Below are 24,040 nucleotides of genomic sequence, written 5' to 3' on the forward strand. Positions count from 1 at the left end.
TAGTGTAAATATATATTAAACCGAGAAGAATAATTATTTCTAACAACGACGAACAAATCACATATATCTGCATTATAGAAAAAAATATAAAAATACTTTTATAATATATGGACACCCCGATCAGATCTGTTCTAAGAGGCTCTAATGGAATATGATGTTTGTGACTAGTAATGTCCTTCCAAGGCTTGAAAGGTTTGTATCATTTATCAAGATCGTCATCTTGTTTTTTATAATATGGGTGTTTAAATAAATAAATAAAATAAGTAACTGTTGTCTTCTCTTTTTCAGGGAATCGTTGTCAGCACGGGGGAGCGCTCGGAGTTTGGCGAAGTGTTCCGCATGATGCAGGCCGAGGAGGCCCCCAAGACCCCGCTCCAGCGCTCCATGGACACCCTGGGGGCGCAGCTGTCGCTGTACTCCTTCTGCATAATCGGCTTTATCATGCTGCTGGGCTGGCTGCAGGGCAAGCCGATCAATGAGATGTTCACCATTGGGGTCAGTCTCGCCGTTGCAGCTATTCCTGAAGGTGACTATGCTTTTTTAATTTACTAGCTGAAGTTCCCGGCTTCGAATGTGTTTAGGTAAAAAAAAACAATGTACTTGTACTACGAGTTTCTGAACACCATGTATATATTATAGATTATTGATATGGAAATGGTCTGCAAAGAGCTTTGATAGTAATCTGGAAATCTATGAATCTAATTTTTACTGTATTTTTTTATGTGTGCTTATCTAATTATTCCAATGAATGTCTCTTTATTAACTAATGACCATCTTGTCTCCAGGTCTTCCCATCGTAGTGACGGTGACCCTGGCCCTCGGAGTGATGCGAATGGCCAAAAGGAAGGCAATTGTGAAGAAACTACCCACTGTGGAAACCCTGGGATGCGTAAACGTCATCTGCAGCGATAAAACCGGTAAAACTCATCTTTTTGAAAAAGGAAAATATCTTAGGGACCATTTCAGGTGTCATTAATGCTCCGATTAGCTACTATCCACTGTTAACCTTTACATGCCGTGAGGTAAAAATCACATATCACCCGAAGGGGGGTCACGTGGATCCCAATATATCTCATAGTGATTGTGTTTCTTAATACTCTTTGTCCTTTCCAGTAAAACATGCAAATTAGCTGGTATTTTTTTATTGTTTTAACCGGACATCGAGCACAACTCAAATACATATCATCGACTGTGTTTTGATCAAACTCTATATGAAAAACTCTTAACTATTTTTTGAGAAGGTTACTTTTCAGTTGTTTCATGCAGAATAGCCTTACAACATGGTAAAGTAATTTTTTCTGACTAAGGCATTTTTAATACTTAACTGCGGAAATAAGTAATTTTTTTTACGTTAGAAAGAAAAATAATAATTCTTTCCAGTTTACCTCAAATATTTATAACTGGATTAATAAAATCCTAAAAATAGCCAAAGTGAATAATTCATATTTTGCATCGCTACGTAACAACCGGTTTAACTTTAAAAATGATTTCTCATTTTTTATTATACGAACGAGATAAAAGGAAAGTTACAGTTCTTATATATTATCCAAACAAAACGAATGTGGTTTCGAAATATAGAAGTTCTTTCAATTTTTTTACGATTGTAGTAAAAAATTACATAAAAATGTGGTTAGCTTTTTTGACAACATTTTTCACGTTTGATATTAAAATTTTATCAGTTAGAAATAGTAATGTTTATTTTAAATGCCGGTACACCTTAAAGATAATTTTATTTATGTACTTTCTAAAACAGTATTGGCCTTTACGGAATATTAAAAAATAAGATGTATTAATTTTGAAATAAAGTACTGAAGGGTTCAACTAAATTTGTGTCAAATTTTTTATTATTATTATTATTTATAGTTATTTCAAGAAATCAAATATAAATAGAATTGCAATATTTTACATCAAAATTTTTAAAAACAATTTACACCTTTCATATAAACATTTCAATTAGTTTTCGAATCTATAAATATTTGTTTTTATCGTCTCCTGTAATGTTTTCATTTTGTGGCTTAAAGGGTTTTACCGAAACACAGCCAATATTATTTTTCAAGCCACCATAAAGTCCTGATGTGCACATCAATGTATTGATTTTTTTATTTTTTATTTATTATTTTTATTTTTATTTATTTCTTTGTTCATTTTATGTTTATGTATTAACTTAAATGTAAGCTTTTATGGCAGGCAGAGCATTGCACACACCGCTCTGTCCAGCTGAAATAAAAATTATTATTATTATTATTATTGTAGTCCTTTACGGAAGAATGTACTTTTTACGTCTGCACTCGTGGCTTGTTTACGGCAAGGAATTTAAAAAAAAAAAAATACCTGGAATCGTGGGGGGAGAGGGAGAGTAATTTCGTCGGAAATTATTTAACACCTTAAAAAAATTAGGGAGAAACTCTTGTTTGGGGGATGTGTATTACCCCACTCTGGTGCGGGGGGGTTAATTCAGTAATCAATTGCCTTTTTTTAAATACATCTATTTGATTTTCACATTTGTTTTCGCTAATGAATGAATGCAAATCTTGGAAGAGGAAATTAACCCATTTCCCGACATCCGATCGAGCTGAAACTCAGCAGATAAGACTCGTTGTCACTTACACTCAAGTGAACATATACGCATTTTTTTGAAATCGGATGACACTGCAGCAGTTAATATATTAAATAAATGTTGTTCCTATCCGATCGGCATTTGGCAAGGTTGGTAGAGTTGTCGACTCCAGTTCCCGGGGAGGGAGGATCAATCCTCAGTCACACATTTTAAATTTTTTTTTTTTTTTTTAATTTTAAAAGACAATTAAAATAGATGCATTATAGTAAAAAACATTCTTTTTTATGGGTTGATTTTTTTTAGTGCTATCTGATCTGCCATGTTGATGATCATTAAAAGGTTGATAAACTAATTGGCACTCAAAGTTCTTCCTTATCCCCCCATTAGTGCAAAATGTGCCAAATGACATCAGCTGGATAAATTAATGACACTTTATTTTTAGAAGTTTTTCATGGTTTGAATAAATCCATATATAATATCTTTACTATGAAACAAAATATCTGTTTGTTTGTAGCAGTAAATGCTCTTGAATGGTGAGCTCCGTAGCTCTTGTATCATGATGTTTGCAGATATTTTTCTGGTTTTGATTTCTAGGTCAACAATTTTCAGCTCGTAATTAAATTTAATATCCATTTAACTCTGAAAAATAAGACAAGACGCCATATTATTTATACATTACAATATCGATTTAGTTTTTTTACTGAACTGAAATTTGAAATTAGAACATGGCCTAATTTATTCCATGTAAAGGGCTCTTTTTTCAGGCAACTGTTAACCTTATGGTTCCCTGATATTTCATCAAAATGAAAATTCAACACACCTTTAAGAGTCAAATTAAAAAGTTAAAAAGTGATGTAGAGTAAGTGGTGAAACTAAAACTAGGTTTAATAGTTACTTATGTAACCTATTTAACCTAATTTTTGTTTCATCACTTTTCATGACTTTATATCCCTTTTTGGAGGTGTGTTAATTTGTCATTTTGATGACATACCCGGTCACCAAACCTTATACATAATAGAGTTTCCCTGTATATATATAGGTCTTTTTCATAGTACATAATTCATTTGAAACTAAGGCCCAGTTGTTTCGCAGAAATTCAAATGCGACGATGTCATCAAATGACCATTCAACGCCATCTTGTTTTTTTTTGACAATTGAAAGGTTCCCGTTATACCGCTGTCATCAGCAGAAGAAAGAGGACAACTGTCTTGATAGAAAGCTGAAACGCACCTAGAATCGGCGTTTAACGGGGACCTTTCTAATGTCAATAAAACAAAATGGCGCTGAATGGCCATTTGATGACTATGTTACATTTGAATTTCTGCAAAACAACTGGGACTAAATGTTGAAAAAATTAATATGTAATCAATCTAATTTAAGACAAGGGCATACTTCTGCGTTTTTACAGAAAAGCAAGTTGTAGCAGTTTTGAAAATATGATTTTTTCAAAGTAAAACAAATAAAGATCGACAGTTAAATTGAAACGGTAATAGTTTATCATGTCATTTCAAAAGCACGTACTAGTCATCAATCAATACATTCTCTGGACAGATTATCTTTTAAGATTCTCAAGCTATTTCCGCAGCACATAATGTCTGGATAATGATTCTATGATTATCAAAAGATTTAATAATGCAGATAAGTGTTAAAACAACATACTCTTTAATCTATCAAAATCTATCGGCTTATTCACAATATTTTATTGACGTCAAAAATACTTATAAACATTTACTGCTACCAACAAAATAGGTCAATGTGATATTGAAGAGCGAAATTAAAATATTTATTTAAATTTTCCTTCCCTGGAGGAGGCCTGGTTATGTTAATAGATAATAGAAACAAGGGAGATGGGCCACAAATTATTGCCAGTGTCGCTGTCATCGTTCACCCATACTACTGCAAATCAAGTCTACACACAGCGGTGCCCTGCCTTTGTTTCTACCAACACACCAAATGCATAACTTTAATTTACTCTGCTGCTTTGATAGTTTGTGCAGTTTGATTGTAGCTTGGCGATAGACATCATCCATGCCTGCGTTAGGCAACATCCATGCCATATCTCCCTCTGTTTCTATTATCTATGGTTATGTCCCTAAGAAGGTGGTTTTAAAATCATTTAGCTAAGGTATTTCAACTGCTTTCACAATGACAACCAAATTAACGATCCGTATCATTTAGAATTTTTGACATTTGAACTGTCTCCGTTTAATGCCGATTTTCTTCCCATTTCTGCTTTTGATCACATTGATCGGCCATCAAACATAACGGTCATTCGATTAAGTTTGATCAAAAACTGAAATGAGCCAAGAGCCGGCATTTAATGGGACGAGAGAGTGAGGAAGGTTTGCAAAGCCTAGCTCTTCAGATCTGATAACTGAACATAGCTAAAGTATTATCGTGATTAATATTAATTTTTGGATTATAATGCCATATTGCGCTTCCTCATTTTTAAACAGCGTTTCGGACGGTAACCACTGTCCAAAACGGTTCCATGATAACTCAACACAGTGATAATTCATCACATCTTTAAAAAGTTATACAAAGTCATGGAAAGTGATGAAACAAAAACTTTTTTAACTGGGTTATGTAGGTTAGGTTTGGTTAAAAAAATAAATTTTTCATCGTTTCTAATGACTTATATCACTTTTTAAAAGTGTGTTGAATTATCACTGTGTTGAGTTATCATGGAACCGTTTCGGACAGTGTTTCAGTGTCTATCATCACTGAGGATTAACGCTTGTAACACAGTATCACTTCTAAATACATAAATCCACACTTCACCACAATCTACATATCTAACCTGGCGGAGACGGTTTACACGTAGTTCCTGTGAGCACTTAGGCCTTAGGCCCATTGTACTATCTCCCATTTTACCTCAATCTTTAACAACAACCCAGTCCCTGTAATAAAGTTCACCAGGGTTGTTATTGGGTATGTGTCTATGTCTTCTGGTTCTACTGTATGTCTCCCCAGGTATCTGAGCCTAGTTCCCACCAGGGCAGGATATTGGCACCATAGGTGAATTGGAGTATCTTCATCCTCTTCACATTTCCTGCATCTATTGGTGTTTTCCACTCCCAATATCTGCATGTGTCTCCTGAGATGGCAGTGTTCCGTTAGTAGTCCTACCAGTTCCCTCAGAGAGTTTCTATCCATATCGAGTAGTTTCTTGGTTCGTCTAGGGTCTGGTCCTTTTATGAGTACTTTGGATTGTCCCATTCCAGGTGCCCTCTCCCATTCTTTTCAGTGCTGGGATTTGACCCACCTATCAATATGTAATTTAGTGTGGCAAGCTGCTACTCCTACGGCCGGCTCGGATCCTACAAGTGGTGCTTTCGTCCCTTTCCTTGCTAGTTCGTCAGCTCGCTCGTTGCCCTCAATATGGATACTGTAACATTGTCCAAAACGTTAGTTAAAGAAGGAGGAGGCGCAACACGGCCTAATATTTCAAAAACTAATTACAATATTTAATACTTTGGGCCGTGAAAATTTCAAATCGTATCATAGCTAATTTAAGCATACGTAATTTAATGTTTTTTGGTGTTCTTTCAGGCACCCTCACGAAGAACGAGATGACGGTGATCTGTTTGTCCACCTCGGAGGGGTATTACGCTGATGTGACGGGGGCGGGATACAACGACCACGGGGAGATTATGATACACAAGTGTGACAATGCAGACCTTGCCAAGATGTCCGTATTCAGTTTATTGGAGGTAAAAAACAGAACAAATAAAGTATCTAGGAATCGTAATTGACCATAATCTTAGATGGACACATCACATCAAACAAATCACAAATAGGCTCCTCAGAACAATACACATTTTTCTAAATATAAGAAACATATATAAAATAAAACAATTGAAAACAATATATTATGCACTATGCCAATCAATAATAGAATATGGAATAATTGCTTGGGGAGGAGCAACAAACGCAGCTATCGCTCAAATAGAAATCGCACAGAAAACGATATTAAAGGTAATACTCAAAAAACATAAACTAACCGACACAGACCAAATATTTAAAAGCTGTGACATACTTGATATACGCCAATTATATGTGTTTTGTTCTGTTTAATGTGGATGACTTTATATTAAAACACTGATTGTATTTTATGAGATAGACTTTTATTCTTGTGACGGTTATACAGAGAGCTTGTTAGCATGACCACAGACGGCAATACAATGTGTTACAATCACGTTTAGTACTAGTGATGTGCGACATCAATAGTGATGTTACATCCCCTTTCTTTATTTATAAAAACAATAAAAATTTAAATACACTGACATTAGACATTATACCTATCGGGTTGTTTGACCACTCTACCATATCTGGTAATGTAAGGGTTGTTCATATTATTATTTTCTCCCACCTGTCCCTCATCTCCAGCTTCTGCCTCTTCAAGTGCCGGATCAGATCGCATGGACAGATGGTCATTATTAACATTTGTATTATATCTCATTTTTAAGTGAATTCTATTTCGTCTGTACGTGTTACCATAATAATCTTCAACAATATAAGACCTGTTACATTTTAATTTTTCCTTGACCACAGCTGGTAACCAATTACTTTTAGGGTTTTTCTTAAAATACACATAATCTCCTGTTTTAAATATAGACATAGGTTTTGCATTGACATTATAATATTTAGAATTTTTTGAATTATTTTTTTCAACGCAGTTTTTGTAATCTGAGAATCTTACAACCTTTGGTTTTAATTTAATTTGAGTTAAAGGAATATTCATTCTTAAAGTTCTAGACATTAATAATTGAGCAGGTGACGGTAAATTGGCTTTAGGTGTGTTTCTATAATGTAATAGAGCTATATAAGGATCTGTATTTGTTTCTTTTGACTTTTTTAGAATATTTTTTTATAATTTTAACAGAACTTTCTGCCTGACCATTAGATTGAGAATGATATGGACTAGTAACTACATGTTCTATATCCCAATCATATAAAAATGATTTGAATTCAATAGCTTGAAAAGGCGGACCTCCATCAGAGACTAAAGACATTGGTATACCATGACGTGCAAAAATAGATTTTAAGTGAATTATGACATTTTTTGCAGTAGAATTATTATTTAGGAAAGCAGTTTCAATAAACTTTGAATAGTAATCTGTTACAATGAGGTACGTTTGATTATCAAAATACATTAAATCAATACCTACTTGTTGCCATGGAAACTTATTAATTTCATAGTTTATCAGTGGTTCCTTCTGATTAGAAACTTTAAATTTATTACATATTTGACATTGCTCAATTAAATTTTTTATATCTACAGTGATACTAGGCCAATATAAAGTATCTCTAGCTAATCTTAGACATTTGTTTATTCCTTGATGTCCTTCATGTATTTTGTTTAACATTTCTTTTCTCATAGTTTGAGGTACTAGCAATTTATTACCCTTAAATATTAACTCATTAATGACATGAATTTCGTCTTGAATATTATAATAACATTTTAAAGTGTAATGGACTTTATCTTTGCTATTCGGCCAACCTTCATAATAATATTTTTTTAATATTTGCATAGTTTCATCCAAAGCAGTAGCATTACTCAATTTTTTACGATATTCTTCACTAATAGCTAAGTTCATATATATTGAATTTACATGACAATGTAGATCAGACTCATAATCGGGTATATAATGATCTTTTAAAGCTGCTCTAGATAAAGTATCTGATATATACATTTCTTTACCTGGGACATGTATAACATTTAAATCATAAGATTGAAGAGCTAACATCATACGTTGCAATCTAGCTGGTACATCATGTAAAGGTTTTTTAAATAAATAGACTAAAGGTTTGTGATCAGTTTGTACTGTCACTTTGTTACCATAAATATACTGATGAAACTTATTACAACCAAATTGTATGGCAAATAATTCTTTTTCAATTTGAGCATAATTTTCCTGCGACTGTGTCATTGTTTTTGAACTAAATGCAATTGGACGGTTATTTTGCATAATAACTGCACCTATAGCTGATTTTGATGCATCGACTGATAAAGTTAGTGGTATTTTTGGATCATAATGACTTAAAACTGTTGCATTTGAAATAGCCTCTTTCAAAGTTTTAAAACATTTTTCACAATTTTCATCCCATGACCATATAACATTATTTTTTAATAAATTTCTCAAAATTTGTGACTTATTTGATAAGTTTTCAATGAATGGGCCCAAATAATTTACCATTCCCAAAAATCTTTGTAAATCTTTGACATTTTTAGGAGACGGCAACTCTAAAATAGCTTTGACTTTCTCTTTGTCAACTTTTACTCCTTCCTTACTAAAAATATAACCTAGGAAACATACTTCCTTGACTAAAAATTTACATTTCGACTTATTTAATTTTAAGTTGACTTCTCTAGCCCTTTCCAAGACATTTCTTAACCTAAAATTATGAATTTCTTCAGTTTCCCCATAAATTAAAAAATCGTCGACAAAAATTAATATACCTTCCAGATCTCCAAACAAATCTACCATAATCCTATAAAAAATTTCCGTTGCTGCGTTTATTCCAAACGGTAGTCTTAAATACCTGTACCTTCCAAATGGAGTTTGAAAAGTACATAAATCACTACTTTCTTCATCTAACTTCAATGACCAAAATCCAGAATAAGCATCTAGATGTGAAAAATATGCAGCACCTATAAGTTTTGATCTAATTTCATCGATGTTTTTTAATGGAAAATATTCTCTCATTATGCAGTTATTTAATTTTCTAGGATCAAGACAAATTCTTAATTTACCTGACTCCTTGACAGTTATGACAACAGAATTTACCCAAGAAGTAGGTTTAGTGACCTTTTCAATGACCTTCATCTTGTCCATGCGATCTAATTCCTCACGAAGTCTGTTTTGTAAGGCAAATGGGACTTTCCTCGGAGGATCAACGCACGGAACGGCATCTTGACGAAGTTTGAGATGAACGACAGGTGGTAAACATCCGAGACCCTGAAAAATGTCATTATATTCAGTAAATAGGGTGTTATGATCATATTGAACATTAAATATTCTTTTTATAATTCCAAATTTCTGAATAGTTGGAAGACCTAAGACTGATTGACATTCTATATTTGTGACAAAAAATATTATATTACTTATGACATTTCCATTGATTTGACATACAATATCACAATGACCAATAATAGGTATTTTATTACCTCCAAATCCTGACACTTTTGTAAAAACTTTTTGTAAAATTGTATTACATAAATTTAACTTTTTAAAGTTTGTCAATGACATTACATTTATATCAGCTCCTGTATCTAAGATACAGTCTAATGTTTTATTATTAATTATTATATCTATGTGCCATGCTTGACTTGAATAATTGTTATTATTAATATTTCTGATTGTTGCAATAAAATGACCCTCAGTGAAATTAGCACTGTCATCATTGGGTTTTGATGACTCTAAGTTTAAATTTCTGATTTTATTGTGACAATTATTTTTAAAACAATATTTAGCAAAATGACCAAAAGAATTACATGACCTGCATTTGACATTGACTGCTGGGCACTTGTAGCGATGATGCTGACCACATCTTCCACATGGATTGATATGACCACTTGACCTTGGCTGTGATGATGATGATGGTGACCCATGACGACTTGAAGATCCATACTGACTTGATCTTGACTGTGATGATGAGAATGACGGTGAACCATGACGACTTGAAGATCCATACTGACTTGATCTTTTTGAAGTTGACCCTCTTAGACTTGACTGACATGATGCTCTCGACTGTCTTGAAGTATTTTTATTATGACTGATTTGAAGAATATTTTCTGTGTGTGTTTGTTGGTTAATTTTCTCTGCATTGCTTTGTGACATTAAGATGGTTTTTGCAATTTCAATCGTTTTTTGCAATGACAATGAAGAATCTTGTAATAAGCGTTGACGGATATGATTTAAATTTGCACACATATTTGCAATAAATATGTCTCTTACCAGAGATTCTCTTAAATTTCCAAATTCACAATCCAAACTTAAATTTTCCAAGTCCAATAGAAAATTATTGATGTCTTCTGAATTATTTTGTTTTCGTGTAAAAAATGAATTTCTTATCATTGTTAAGTTTTTGTGAGGTGCAAAATATTCATCAAACTTTTTCTTGACTTGTCGTAGCGTGCTTGATTCCATATTCATGTTAAATGATTTGAAAATTTCCATACCTTTGGAGCCAATTGAATGAAGCAGTATTGCGATTTTTCTTTGTTCTGTAGCTTCTTCCAAACCTGACGCTACCAGGTATATTTCGTAGTCTTGCCACCAATTTTTCCATTTTGAATCATTATTTATATTATTTGACAACACTTGCAGATTTGACAGGGCACGAAAATCATGTTGTATGTGTGACTTTTGCGCGTCCTTCGCCATTTTGAATTATACTTAATATTTTTCAATTTATATTATTAACATCCAACTTCCAGTATTATTATATTATTACTATTGACACCACTTCTGACACCATGTTTTGTTCTGTTTAATGTGGATGACTTTATATTAAAACACTGATTGTATTTTATGAGATAGACTTTTATTCTTGTGACGGTTATACAGAGAGCTTGTTAGCATGACCACAGACGGCAATACAATGTGTTACAATCACGTTTAGTACTAGTGATGTGCGACATCAATAGTGATGTTACAATATGTTAAAACTCTACTAAACTACATTTTCGACCAAAAAAACAAACCCCAACAAACACAAAATATCAAATAGACCGGTCAGAAAAGCGTATAAAAAAAACATAAAAACTCCGAAGGTAAACACTACCTTTGGACAAAGACACCATAAATACCACGCTATTAAAGCATTCAACAGTCTTCCACTTGAAACAAAAATTGAGGAAAATAAAAATAAATTCAAACACAAAATAAAAAAATGGATTAAAGAACAAAAAAGACAATATTTCCAAAATTCTATAACTTAAGAGAATAAAACATATACACACAACACAAAAAAAAATGAATAAGGCAAGCGGCACGCACAAGCACATAGATCATTGTAAGTGCCGATTTCCATTCTCTCCTAATGTTTTTATTTTGGTGTGAGAATTGGATTTTGATTTCTAATCTTTATTTTTGGTGTAAATTTATCTTTATTTTAATGTTGTTTTTTGTTTAAATGTATAAATTCGTATATTTTAAAATGGGGGCCTCAGCACGGGTGAACAACCCAGTGAGGCCAACGTTGCTGAATTGAAATGTGAAGTACTGTAGAGTAATGTATCAATAAAAAAAAAAAATAAAAAAAATAAAAAAAGACAACTTCAGTTTGAATAGCTAAAGATACTACTTATTACCTTCTATCAATTGTTACTAGTTAATTAAAACCATTGATTCCATTGACGATTGCTAATTGACTGTTTACTGAGGCAATTGAAGCGAATTATGTGTACTTTGTTTGAGTGCATAGACGCTATAGATGAGCGCCAGTGTTCGTTTTGCTGTGCGATTTACAATCATTCGTTCAATTGCTCTTTCTATCGAGGTCTTTGAAATTCAGTTTCATCGCGAAACGAGATTTAAAAAAACTTATAATTGCATTATATCGCGACTGTCCAGAGTAGAGTTATGGGAGTAAAATCAAAAGATTATCACCGCATTCGCACACTTTAGGTATTTCACAAACGTCAACAAAGTAACTGGACGAAAATATTGACCGGTCGATTGAAGTTCTGTCAATCGCGCTACAATGCACATTATCAATGACGTAAGTACGTTGACAATTGATATTGTTGTTTCCGGGTATCCCTTTATTGACTTCCATTACATCGTTTCTACTGTATATTAATATTGTTTCTAATTATTTTTATAAGCAATAATTGTTCGCCTGAAACACTCATCCACATTGAAAAAATCTCCTGATAAAAAATACATGACGCCAACGGGACTCGAACCCGTGTCCATTCGATTTCCGGTCGAAAGCTCTGACCACTGAGCTATGGAGGCTTATCTCTTACCCGCGAAATTATTCAATATACTAGCATATATAGCTCAGTATAGCTCCATAGCTCAGTGGTCAGAGCTTTCGACCGGAAATCGAATGGACACGGGTTCGAGTCCCGTTGGCGTCATGTATTTTTTATCAGGAGATTTTTTCAATGTGGATGAGTGTTTCAGGCGAACAATTATTGCTTATAAAAATAATTGTTATCCTTTGTGCTATGCATAAATAAAAATCTTGTCTTAAAAACATTAATTTATCAAAAAAATAATAATTAATATTGTTTCTATTAAAATAAACACAACAAAAACAACAAAATCAACAAAATATATCAATCTATGTAAAATGTATGTACCATATTAGGTATATGAAAAAACATACTAATATTAATACATAATTTTCTGAGTCAATTATCCACTTCATACATTTGTTTATCTTTGTTGGACACTAGCGCCATTTCCCACATTGAGTGGCGATACACTGTACTAATTTTTTAAAATAATATTTTATCACACAATACTGTGTTTTAAGTATGACGTACAAAAACCATTTTCTTTTTGTTACCAATTTTTGTTTATTTTTATTTAATAATTATTAATTGATGGCTTTTACATATTTTTTTCATTTTACATGATGGAATATTGATAAAATGCCGATACAGTACCAACAACACTGATGTGACAATTTCTTTAGTTTTAACTCTTTAACATATTTTTTATGTATGCGTCAGATAGAACCTTGTTATCCCAAGGGACTGATGTTACTAAAACACAATTGTATAGCCTAACATAACAACCAAAAGTAAGGCATTAAGAACCTGATTTTGCCTCCAGGCCGGCGCCGTGTGCAACAATGCCCTGATCAGCGGAGAGACCCTGCTTGGGCAGCCCACCGAGGGAGCCCTATTAGCCGCCGCCATGAAGAACGGAATATACGCTGCTAGGGACCAGTATGTTCGCCTCCAGGAATATCCTTTCAGGTAATTTGAATTTTCTGACTGTTGAATGTTGTTCACATCTGCCCTGATGATTGACACTGTAAAGCTTTCTGAAATGTTGGTTAGAGGAAGAAGAAGCGCTACACGGCATGACACCTCAAAAATCAATTAACACATTTCGGCCGGGTATTTTTTGCGCTCGCGCTACGCTGACTCCAGGTGAAAATAAAGGTCCCAAGCGAATTTCTTCAACTTGTTTTAAATTGATATATCTTCGAAAATATTTTTAAGTTAATCATCAATTGACCGAATGGGTAGAACTACCTTTCCCGGCCGAAGTGTGTTATGATGATCACAATTAGACTGGAAATGTCACATTTAGTTTCACATTTCACAGAAAAAAAAATAAAGTAAAAACAGTATGTGGAAAAATCAATTAACCCCAATGATCGTGTGTTCAGCTCCGAGACCAAAATGATGGCGGTGAAGTGCAGTCCCAAGTATGGCGAGGATGCCAACAAGGAGGTGTTCTTTGTGAAGGGCGCTGTGGAAAAGATCTTGCCGCAGTGCAGCCGCTACGTCAACCCTGAGGGCCAGTTTGTGGTACTCACCAAGCAAAAGGAGAACGAGTTTATGGCCGAGGCCTACTCCGTGGGAAGGAAAGGTATGTAGATCTTCCGTTATTCATTTGACTTTTTATATATAAGCCATATTTCCATCTTCTTCAATCTTTCCATCTTCTTTAATCTTTCCATCTTCTTTAATCTTTCCATATTCTTCAATCTTCATGTTCTTTCCATCTTCAATATTTCTTACATCTTCTTATTATCTTACCATCTTCTTAACATGGTCTTACCATCTTCTTGACATTGTCTTACCATCTTCTTACGACCTTTTTACTTTCCATCTTCTTATACCACCTTTTTACCAACTTCTTACCATCTTCTTACCTTCTTCTTACCTTCTTCAATCCATCTACCCGAGGGAAATTATTTTCCTCAGAGCCTATGTCCTGTGTACCTGGGTCTCAGGTTGTAGGAGGGAGGAAACACAGAGGCCGGAAAATCACTCCTTAGCCAAGCTGTAAGCGTAGAAGCGACCCATTCTTATGTGATAAATATCAACCGTGTACTAATGTTGAAAAGGCTGAAGCGGTGGGCCGTTTTTCCGTCTTCTGTGTTTCCTCCTTTCTACAAAATGGGTCTGGAAAAATGATGCCCTGATGAAAAAGATTATCTCTTTCTCTACAGTTAAGTTGGATCATTTATTCTTCCATCATGGGCCTATCACCAATTCTCTCTCAAACCTGATTGCCCTTCAATCAACAATATATGTTCTCATAATATGTTCAACTTCCAGGTCTGCGTGTGATCGGCATTGCCCGTGGAGCCTCCCTCCAGCAGCTGGTGTACCTCGGCTTGGTGGGGGTGTGTGACCCACCGAGGCCCAGCGTCCGCCCCGCACTCGCCACCCTGCGCCAGTCCGGAGTCGTGGTCAAGATGGTCACCGGAGACGCTCAGGAGACGGCCGTCGCTATAGGTGACTAAAACTTATACTTCCGTCATTGATGCGACGATTGTACATGAATTAGTTTAAGCTGTCTTTCCTTACCCAAGTTCTTCCTCTCCCATTGTCGCGACATTCTCCAATTGTAGGTTACCTAAGCACATTGGCTTTGGGCACTGTGAACTGTTTGGGACCTAACCAAACAGGTAATTTTTTAATGTTTCATTGTTATTGATGTAGAAACAGTATGTTTAGCTCCTGTAAGCACTCGCATCATAGGCCTATAGGTCCTGTACTTTGCTGAAGAATTATGCCCTTAGTAGCCACTTGGCTACTGCGTCTGCTCATCTGAGGCGAAGAGAAATGACAACACATTGATTATGTATTGACAGAATAATATCATCTTAACTTTATGAACTAAAATAATTACCCCTTATACATATAGTCAAAATCCCCATCCCACCACTACCGCTTACTAGTTTTGTCCTCTGTTGAACTCCAATATTGTGTCATGAATCTAATCCAAACTCCATCACCCTCTGTTGAACTCGATCGCTTCGTCAGTAATCTTGGGAAATTCCTCCATCCAGGTGATAGACAGCCACCGGTAGTCACCCAGTGAATTCTATAAATCAACATGTTGGTGTACATTGGCTTCTTGAGTTCGATGAATTTGTTACAGCTACTCATATATATATACTCAGGCCTATTGTGCTACTATCCAATTTTCACATTATTCCCTCGTCAGTGGCCCAGTCTCTGAATGTTTGGCTTTGTCTCCTGGCTTCATAAAATCTATAGCATTCATTTTTCCAAGTATCTCAGCATTCATTCTTACCGTCGAGATGGGACATTGGTGCCATACATGGATTGTTACTTGAAGAAATATGTAGTTAAATTTATTTTAACATTGTTGGTGGTGCAAACTACTGACCAGGAATAGAGTTTGCGAACCAGGCTATGAATTCCATTGATACTGTGTTTGTCATTTAACTCTTCTTATTTTCCGCGATTGTGGCTGTAACTTCACCACATTATTATTATTGGAAACTGAAGACAATAATTGAACAATATAATATTTTTTTTTTGTTGTTTGTTTTTGGGGTGTTATGCCGTGTTGCGCTAACTCCTTCTTTAGCCGACGTTTCGGACAGCGTTGCAGTGTCCATCATCAGGGCAGATCCGGTAGATCCGAAGATGTGTGAATTTTGGTTGTCGAGTTTGTGCTTATTTATTTGTGGCCTGGGCCCATCCAAGTGCGAAATGCCAACGGAAGTGGCGACATCTTGTGGCGAATTCTGAAAGCTCAGTATTTATGTTAGCCTGGGTGATACTGGGTACATCTACTCTAATCGCTGTCAATCGGTTTTCTAATTCTAGAATTCTCCACAAGATGGCGCCACTTCCGTTGGCATTTCACACTTGGACGGGACCCAGGCTAACATAAATACTGAGCTTTCAGAATTCGCCACAAGATGTCGCCACTTCCGTTGGCATTTCGCACTTGGATGGGCCCAGGCCACAAATAAATAAGCACAAACTCGACAACCAAAATTCACACATCTTCGGATCTACCGGATCTGCCCTGATGATGGACACTGCAACGCTGTCCGAAACGTCGGCTAAAGAAGGAGTTAGCGCAACACGGCATAACACCCCAAAAACAAACAACAAAAATGCTTTTGGCCGTGAGAATCTAAAAACTTACAATATAATATTTGTTTGTTCCAGCCCAAACAATCGGTCTTGATACTGTGCACCTCCAAACGCTATCAGGAGATCAGATGGATACACTGGATGAAGAGCAACTTGACAACATTATCAATGGAGTAAGTCACTTCTGCTATTTTATGACTCCCCCTGGCAAAATTAATCAATTCTCCAAATCCAACACTTATACAACAGTACAATACATATACCTACAGTACATTGACTATATCGTTGCACCATGTTGAACACTCTCTTTATTAACACAAATTAACCACAAACCAAAATAGTTAATAAAACAAAAGTGTTATATTTTTACTCCTCGCGATTGCTGATGCGGCAGCCACTGATTCGTCACATTTCGTAAACAAAGTGTTATAAAGGTTTTATGTTAATTGATGAATATGTTTTGTTTTAGGTAAGTGTCTTTTATAGAGTAACACCCAAACACAAATTGGCTATTGTGAAGTCTCTTCAGCGGCGGGGAAATATTGTTGCTATGACAGGTTGGTTTTGGACTTTTTATTAAAATAATCCTTTTTACGTCTGTTTACAGTTGTGTGTTATTTTTCTCTTTCAAACTATGTCGAGTTCTGTAAAGAATTTCTGTGCTGAAAAGCTCATTTATGTTTTATTATTTTTTTGTTCACTTGTGCATACTACCTGACTGGTTTTCTTTAGGAGAATAGACATACACCATAGCGGGCTTTTCTGTAGGCCTTTTTAAGATATACAATTATGTAGTCCATTATTTTGATGTATCTCATAAGGTTTAGTCAGCATTAGCAATCTAGTGCTGGAAAAAATATTTTTACTTGATCATAAAACATTGACATTTCTCTACTTTCTATAAATACAATATGCATGTATCATATATGTAAACCTTCTGGAAAAAATTCTCTAAATGTTAGCGAAAACCTTATCAAAATCCGTTGCGTAATTTAGAAGAACTAAGTGCATAAACAGATAGACGCGGATAGCGACTTTATTGTATACTATTTAGAGATTATCTATATAAATAAAAAGCAATGTCTGTATGTGTGAGCCCTATAGACTCATAACTTCTGGATCAAAGTTTGTTTATATTAGTGCCAGGAGTGGTTGAATGGTAGAAGTCGGGGACGCCCAGGGAAACTTTACTCCAAACCATTCATAACCCCAAGCAACGCCGGGTGCGCTTTAGCTAGTAAAGAATTAAAGAGATTTAAACAGCATGTTTTGCAATTAAATAATGCACAATCGAAATTATATGAAATATTCAGTGATGTGACACACAGTAAACATTCAATTTGGTGTTCTCAGGAGACGGAGTGAATGACGGAGTTGCGCTGAAGTGTGCAGATATAGGAATCGCAATGGGAAAGAACGGGACAGACGTATGCAAAGAAGCAGCTGACATGATCCTCGTGGATGATGACTTTGCCACAATTATGTAAGACCTTTAAAAACTAAATATTACCTCAGACCTGATTGCCCAGAGCAAGTGGGAGCGCTGTTACGCTGAAGGAAGAGTGTGCGGGAAGGAGATGGTGGAGGGAAAGGTTGAAAAGTACCTGACTATTCAGATTTTAACACTTACTAAACACTATTATTTCAGAGATATTCTGATTTTTTTGTGTCTCTCTTTCTAATAATCAACATCTTCAATCTGCCTCATCAAAAGTATCCATAAACCTCAATTATTGAACTTAACCCTCTTCTTCCCTATCTCCTTACCTTCCTAAACATATACCCCGATCGGATATACGTCCCCCTGACTGGGCAGTTGGACTCTTGTGTATTAACATATCCCACTCTCCGATACAACGACTTCACACCATGGGAAATCATTACTTGGGTGATGTTGACATATTCAATACCAACTTGGCAAGTTTTGTGGATCATAAAACATTTATTTCAACAATACTCCTAAACACATCATGTAAACCTACAAATAGCTGTAATTTTCTGTTTTTGTTTCTTGTGTTTGTATGACTTGTTGCATAGCTTTTATCAAATGTAATTTTGTTCTTACTTTTTATGTTTCAAAGTATCTGTCAAATTAAAATTATACTACCAACCATGTAAAAGCCCTCTGGGCGTTAAATAAATAAATAAATAAAATAAACATAAAAAAAGTTAAACTTTCCCAAATGATTCCGAAGAATACATAAGTTTTGACGGCCGCCGTGGTGGAGTAGTCTCGGGTTCAAATTCGAATGAGGATGCCATAGTGGCACTGACTCGAGACGTTGGGGAGCAGTTTATACTCTCGTGCAGTATTCATGTAAAAGTTTCGAAAACATCATTGAATGACGAATTCTATTTAATATTTTCGTTTGTTTTCAGTTCTGCAATCGAAGAAGGAAAAGGAATTTTCTACAACATTCGCAACTTTGTGCGATTCCAGCTGTCTACCTCTATAGCGGCCTTGTCTCTCATCGCACTGGCTACCCTCATGGGGATTCCTAACCCTCTGAATGCCATGCAGATTCTGTGGATCAACATTATCATGGACGGTGAGAGTTTATGAATCTTCGTGCTTTCTCAATCTTCTATTTAACTACTTCTGAGAAAAATTATTTCCTTCAGGTCCTATGTCATCTTTGGGGATGCTATAAGAGGGTGTTTTAACCTTTTCTATGCGTCATTAATTTGTATCACTTCGTTCACACGCGGGGCTATTTATTATCAATCTAATTTATGACTTTAAACAATAATCACGCATGGATTTTAAAATTTGTTTTAAAAAATACGTCGCTTATGTCTTGAATTATCTTTTCAAGTATAAATAAACAATCCGAACATCAATGGGGCTTGATAAAAATTCGAAGTATATATTCATAATGTAACTGATATGGTATGCCCGGGCGGCCATGTTTATTTCAAGGTTAACGATACACATGATTATAAACATGCCGGAGTAGAGCTCTTCAACTGTGGTGCGATGTAAGTGGTTGATTTATGGGTGCGATGTCGCGTTTGACTGGATACATGAAATATTGACACACTTAAAAAGGTTCATATAATAAAAAATAACTACACTTAAATTTACAAAAATAATGAAATAATTTTTCTGTTATTATGTCACCGTAAATATGTATCACTTAATATATTTTTTTATCGTGATTTTGAAACAGTTCTCAACGCATAACGGCAGAATCATGGCTTTCATGTATTTCAGCAGCTTCGCAATTATTATCGATGTCACTGTCACTAATTTCAAAATCTGAATCTATTTCTAAAGTAGCACCAAATATTTCTTCGTCATTAAGGAACACTCTTAGGAATTCTCTTAAAAAATCTCACATCTTTACACTACTGACATCTTACGATATTTATCCATAATACGTATCCTAATCATCGATACAAAGATTTGAAGGGATCTTCCAACTCAGAGCGAAAAATGAATCAGTTTGAATTCTTCCCGCGTCTTTACACACGTTATTGCGCAGGCGCATTTTATAAGATTCTCAAACAGAGACGCTCGCCGTGTAGATTACATTGTTTTATCGAATTATTGTTTGCTTTTTCGTGGATATGAACTATTTTAATTACAGTGTACATTAAATCTGATTTATCATATTTTAAAATAAGTTCAGTTACATACATTCATTCAAACTATTGAAGAAATATAAAATTTCGTCAGTGTTAGATTATTTTCAAATAAAGATACGTGGTTAAAACTTTTTTATAGTGAAAAATCAAGTGTAAAGTTGTACAAGTTTGACTTTTTATCAATTCTTGAAAGTATTTTTATTTCCAAAATACAAAATGTCGGGTCGTGGTCTTAATAATAATAATAATAATAATAATAATGTTTATTTCAGCTGGACAGAGCGGTGTGTGCAATGCTCTGCCTGCCATAAAAGTTTACATTTAAGTTAATACATAAAAATAAAATGAATAAAGAAATAAATAAAAATAAAAATAATAAATAAAAAATCAATACATTGATGTGCACATTAGGTCTTTATGGTGGCTTCAGTGAAATTCTCCATCTCCGGTGTAGAGGCGCTCCCTGCCACTGGGCAACGGCCTGGACAAGAGTGTTGTCCGATCTCTGGTAGCGCTGCCTCGTCCCGGCTATTCTGTGGCGCATCAAAGCAGCGAACCCATGCACCTTTCCTTCGGTGAACATCTGTGAGGCGCTGCATCGCCAGGGGAGGCCAAATAGGGCTCCAAATAACTCCGTTATTCTTCTAGTGACATCCCTAAAACAAAAAGTAGAATATTCGTATTGAATGAAGCTTCACATCTCTATTCAAAGTTATCCATAGAAACCCGTAAAAAGACCTACTCAGTGGAAGCAAATTTTACCCGCCAAATCGTAAAACGACGCCAAGAAAGCCGTTTGACGTGCCGACCCGCCTCGCAAGTTTAATTATTTTTTTAAAAATATATTTTGTATGAAATGGTCAAAAAGTGAAGTGACAGAATTGTTTATTGTACATTTGTACGATGAAATAAGTGTTTTTTTTTACATTATCCGTGATTTTAGTATCGTTTTTACATAAAACATTACAGGTGAGTCATTTTTACAATTTTTTCATGTTTCCACTCTAAATTTAAATATTTACAAATGTTAATATTTATTTATGATACAACAATTTGAAAGCCTATTTTGTAACCTTTCTAAAACAGTTTTTACTATTCGGCTCCGTTCAGTAATGTTTCATTTATAGAGCTTTGATTGTGAGGCGGTAATAACACAACGTTTTCGTGAAATTGACATTTCGGTAAAGACATCTTAGCTTCAAGTTCGCGAAAAGTCGGAGGGGTTAAGTAGTTATAGAAATTTCTTCGAAATGCTTATTTTAGGATTTAATGCCATAATTAAACCATATTTCCATCGTCGATCAATAACACTAACTGTCCATTTGTAGGCCCCCCTGCCCAGTCTCTGGGAGTGGAGCCGGTGGACCACGAGGTGACGAAGCAGAAACCCCGCGACACCCGGCAACACATGATCTCCCGAGACCTCATCATTAACGTCCTCCTGTCTGCCGGCATCATCATAGCCGGTACTCTGTGGGTCTTCAACAGAGAGGTGAGTTAATACACACAATTTACTGCTATACTCTTCAGATCTGGTCACCAGACATAGCCAAAGTTGTTTCTAAGAGTATCTTCCACTCGTCCCGACTCTAGGAGCTTATCTTGTTTGCTCATATAATAAAATTTCGATCGATCGGTCCTCATATAATCGTTCCTGAGTGTGTCCTCTATTTCTTCCAGATCTGAATTAATTTCATACAAAACTCGCTAAAATGGATTGTATCTATCGTTCTTCTATGCATCGTTTTACCGCATTAATCACTTTCACCACGTTTTTGTACTCTTCCAATTGAATCCTATAATTTCTATACCCGCTATATCCGATTTTTTGACAAAATGATCTGATTATGACATCTTGTTCACATTTTTGCGAGCAACAAGAGGAGCCTAAAATTTAGTTTCAAAACCCTCCTTATCACGACCAAAAACCATGTTAAAACTGCGAGTGAGAAACCAAATCAGCTATATCATACAGAAAGTTACTATCAAAACGCGCTATATCAGATTCAACCAATCACAAGCAGTTATTTTGCCAAAATACAATATGGCCGCCGCTCTGACGCCACGCTCGTGTGTCAAAATGATCTACGCGTGTGTTCCCAAACCCGCCATATCGGCTCAGTTGACTATCAAAAGCCTCTATATCACGAAGTGAGTATCAAAATCCGCTTTATCCATTTTATTTATCGAATTTACTTAATTATTGCTAGACATATATAGAAAAATAAATGCTTTTCGAAATTTTATTACTCCAATTCTATAAAAAATTGTAATGCAATTACTTATGTACGCTAGAGATGTGACAGTTTTTGGCGGTTTTCTCCAAATCAGTGAAAGTTGATATAGCGGGTAAAGAAATTACACGACTCAATTGATCGCTGTCGCGGTCACAAGCAAAATGCCAGTGCAAAATCGCCTCAAGGGCGCAACACAAACATATAATATATTTCTACAATGATCTATCTTATTACTAACTACATATAGACTAGTCAAACTATTATCAATTGATGGCTAACAGATTGGATCCACCGGTTCGTCGATCACTAATACAAAACTATGTGCACAATGCATTTAATTAATGAATGTGATGCTAGATGCTTTTTTCTGTATTCCATTGTTTTCCCACATTCATTTTTTATTTCAATAGGTATCAAAAACGATAGATGTCCCATGTACATAATTTGAATAAAATAACCCGTGTACTGTGATGTCATACGTTTTTAAACCTTTTGTCGGCTTATATCTTCGGTATTTTCCAAAAATTCTCAAAAAAAGTTCTGTACTCAGCATGCTCCAAATATGATTCATTTTGACCGCATGAAATTTCGTTGTAGGAGACAACCTCGCTGGGGCTGCAAGAGTCCGATTATCTCTTTTTGTTATATATGTATAAATATATAACAAAATGAGATTATATACAAAATTAATAATATTTCAACTTCCATATTTCCAAAAATTTTGGTTTGCGTACATTATATGCTTTGCCTGCCAAACTAGACAATATTGTTTCTCTATTGAAACAGGATTCATAAATAATTACATCACTGACTCAAATTGTCATTTTCTAACTTCTTTCCATATAGAAGTAAGCCTCTCTGGTTGTAATAATAATTAATCCTCCACCAAATAAAAGCAGATTTTAATGATTTGTATTCCTTCCAGATGTCCGACAACAAGATAACGAAGCGTGACACCACCATGACGTTCACGTGCTTCGTCCTGTTTGACATGTTCAACGCGCTGTCGTGCCGCTCACAGACCAAGAGCGTGTTCAGTATCGGCCTGTTTGCTAACAAGATGTTCCTGGTGGCGGTGACGCTGAGCCTTGTGGGGCAGCTGCTGGTCATCTACTTCGCACCCCTGCAGATGGTCTTCCAAACAGAGGCTCTGACTGCAAGCGGTAAGTTGAAGAGATCATTTGAATGCTGTTTGTTTTGTTTTTTTGCATACTATTTGCGGCCTCTGTATTTCCTCTCTCTTTCAATAGAGTTGATGAAAAAAGGTCATTATCAATGCAAAAACGAATAATTAGTGATTCACAAAGTAATTGAGGATTCAAATTTTTGTTTATTTGAATAAATTATTTAAATTTAAAAAAAAAATGTGCCTTCATTATAATAATAATATCTTTAAGGAAAGTTTACACATTACAACTATACATAAATTGGTGGTGCGCAAATCCTTCATTCGCAATTGTGCGGGGTGGGTTGCGGTGGTGCGATAAAGACTTAGAAAAAACAAAAACGAATTGAATTTGCCTTAGGACGGGTTGTTTCGGAGAATTTGAACAATTCATCAAATTTCAACGTTCATTTTCGCGTTCTGTGAAAGTC

The 24,040-nt window shown here is 35.2% G+C and overlaps 1 protein-coding gene across 2 annotated transcripts in view; it reads left to right on the forward strand.

Annotated features, from left to right (window-relative positions):
* Positions 1 to 24,040, forward strand: part of SPoCk (secretory pathway calcium atpase) — a 68,867-nt gene that overhangs the window by 35,007 nt on the left and 9,820 nt on the right. For both annotated transcript variants that reach the window (XM_089633638.1, XM_089633636.1), the window contains exons 5-16: positions 289 to 526; positions 786 to 917; positions 6,110 to 6,270; positions 13,354 to 13,499; positions 13,919 to 14,121; positions 14,817 to 14,996; positions 16,695 to 16,792; positions 17,089 to 17,176; positions 17,973 to 18,102; positions 18,999 to 19,168; positions 21,536 to 21,699; positions 23,370 to 23,607. In XM_089633638.1, coding sequence (XP_089489764.1) covers positions 289 to 526; positions 786 to 917; positions 6,110 to 6,270; positions 13,354 to 13,499; positions 13,919 to 14,121; positions 14,817 to 14,996; positions 16,695 to 16,792; positions 17,089 to 17,176; positions 17,973 to 18,102; positions 18,999 to 19,168; positions 21,536 to 21,699; positions 23,370 to 23,607 — 1,948 coding nt within the window. The remainder of the gene's footprint in view (positions 1 to 288; positions 527 to 785; positions 918 to 6,109; positions 6,271 to 13,353; positions 13,500 to 13,918; positions 14,122 to 14,816; positions 14,997 to 16,694; positions 16,793 to 17,088; positions 17,177 to 17,972; positions 18,103 to 18,998; positions 19,169 to 21,535; positions 21,700 to 23,369; positions 23,608 to 24,040) is intronic.

This window comes from Hesperophylax consimilis, chromosome 7 (assembly GCF_061612785.1).
Source record: "Hesperophylax consimilis isolate HC1 chromosome 7, BYU_Hcon_1.0, whole genome shotgun sequence".
In the NCBI taxonomy this organism is placed as follows: Eukaryota; Metazoa; Arthropoda; class Insecta; order Trichoptera; family Limnephilidae; genus Hesperophylax; species Hesperophylax consimilis.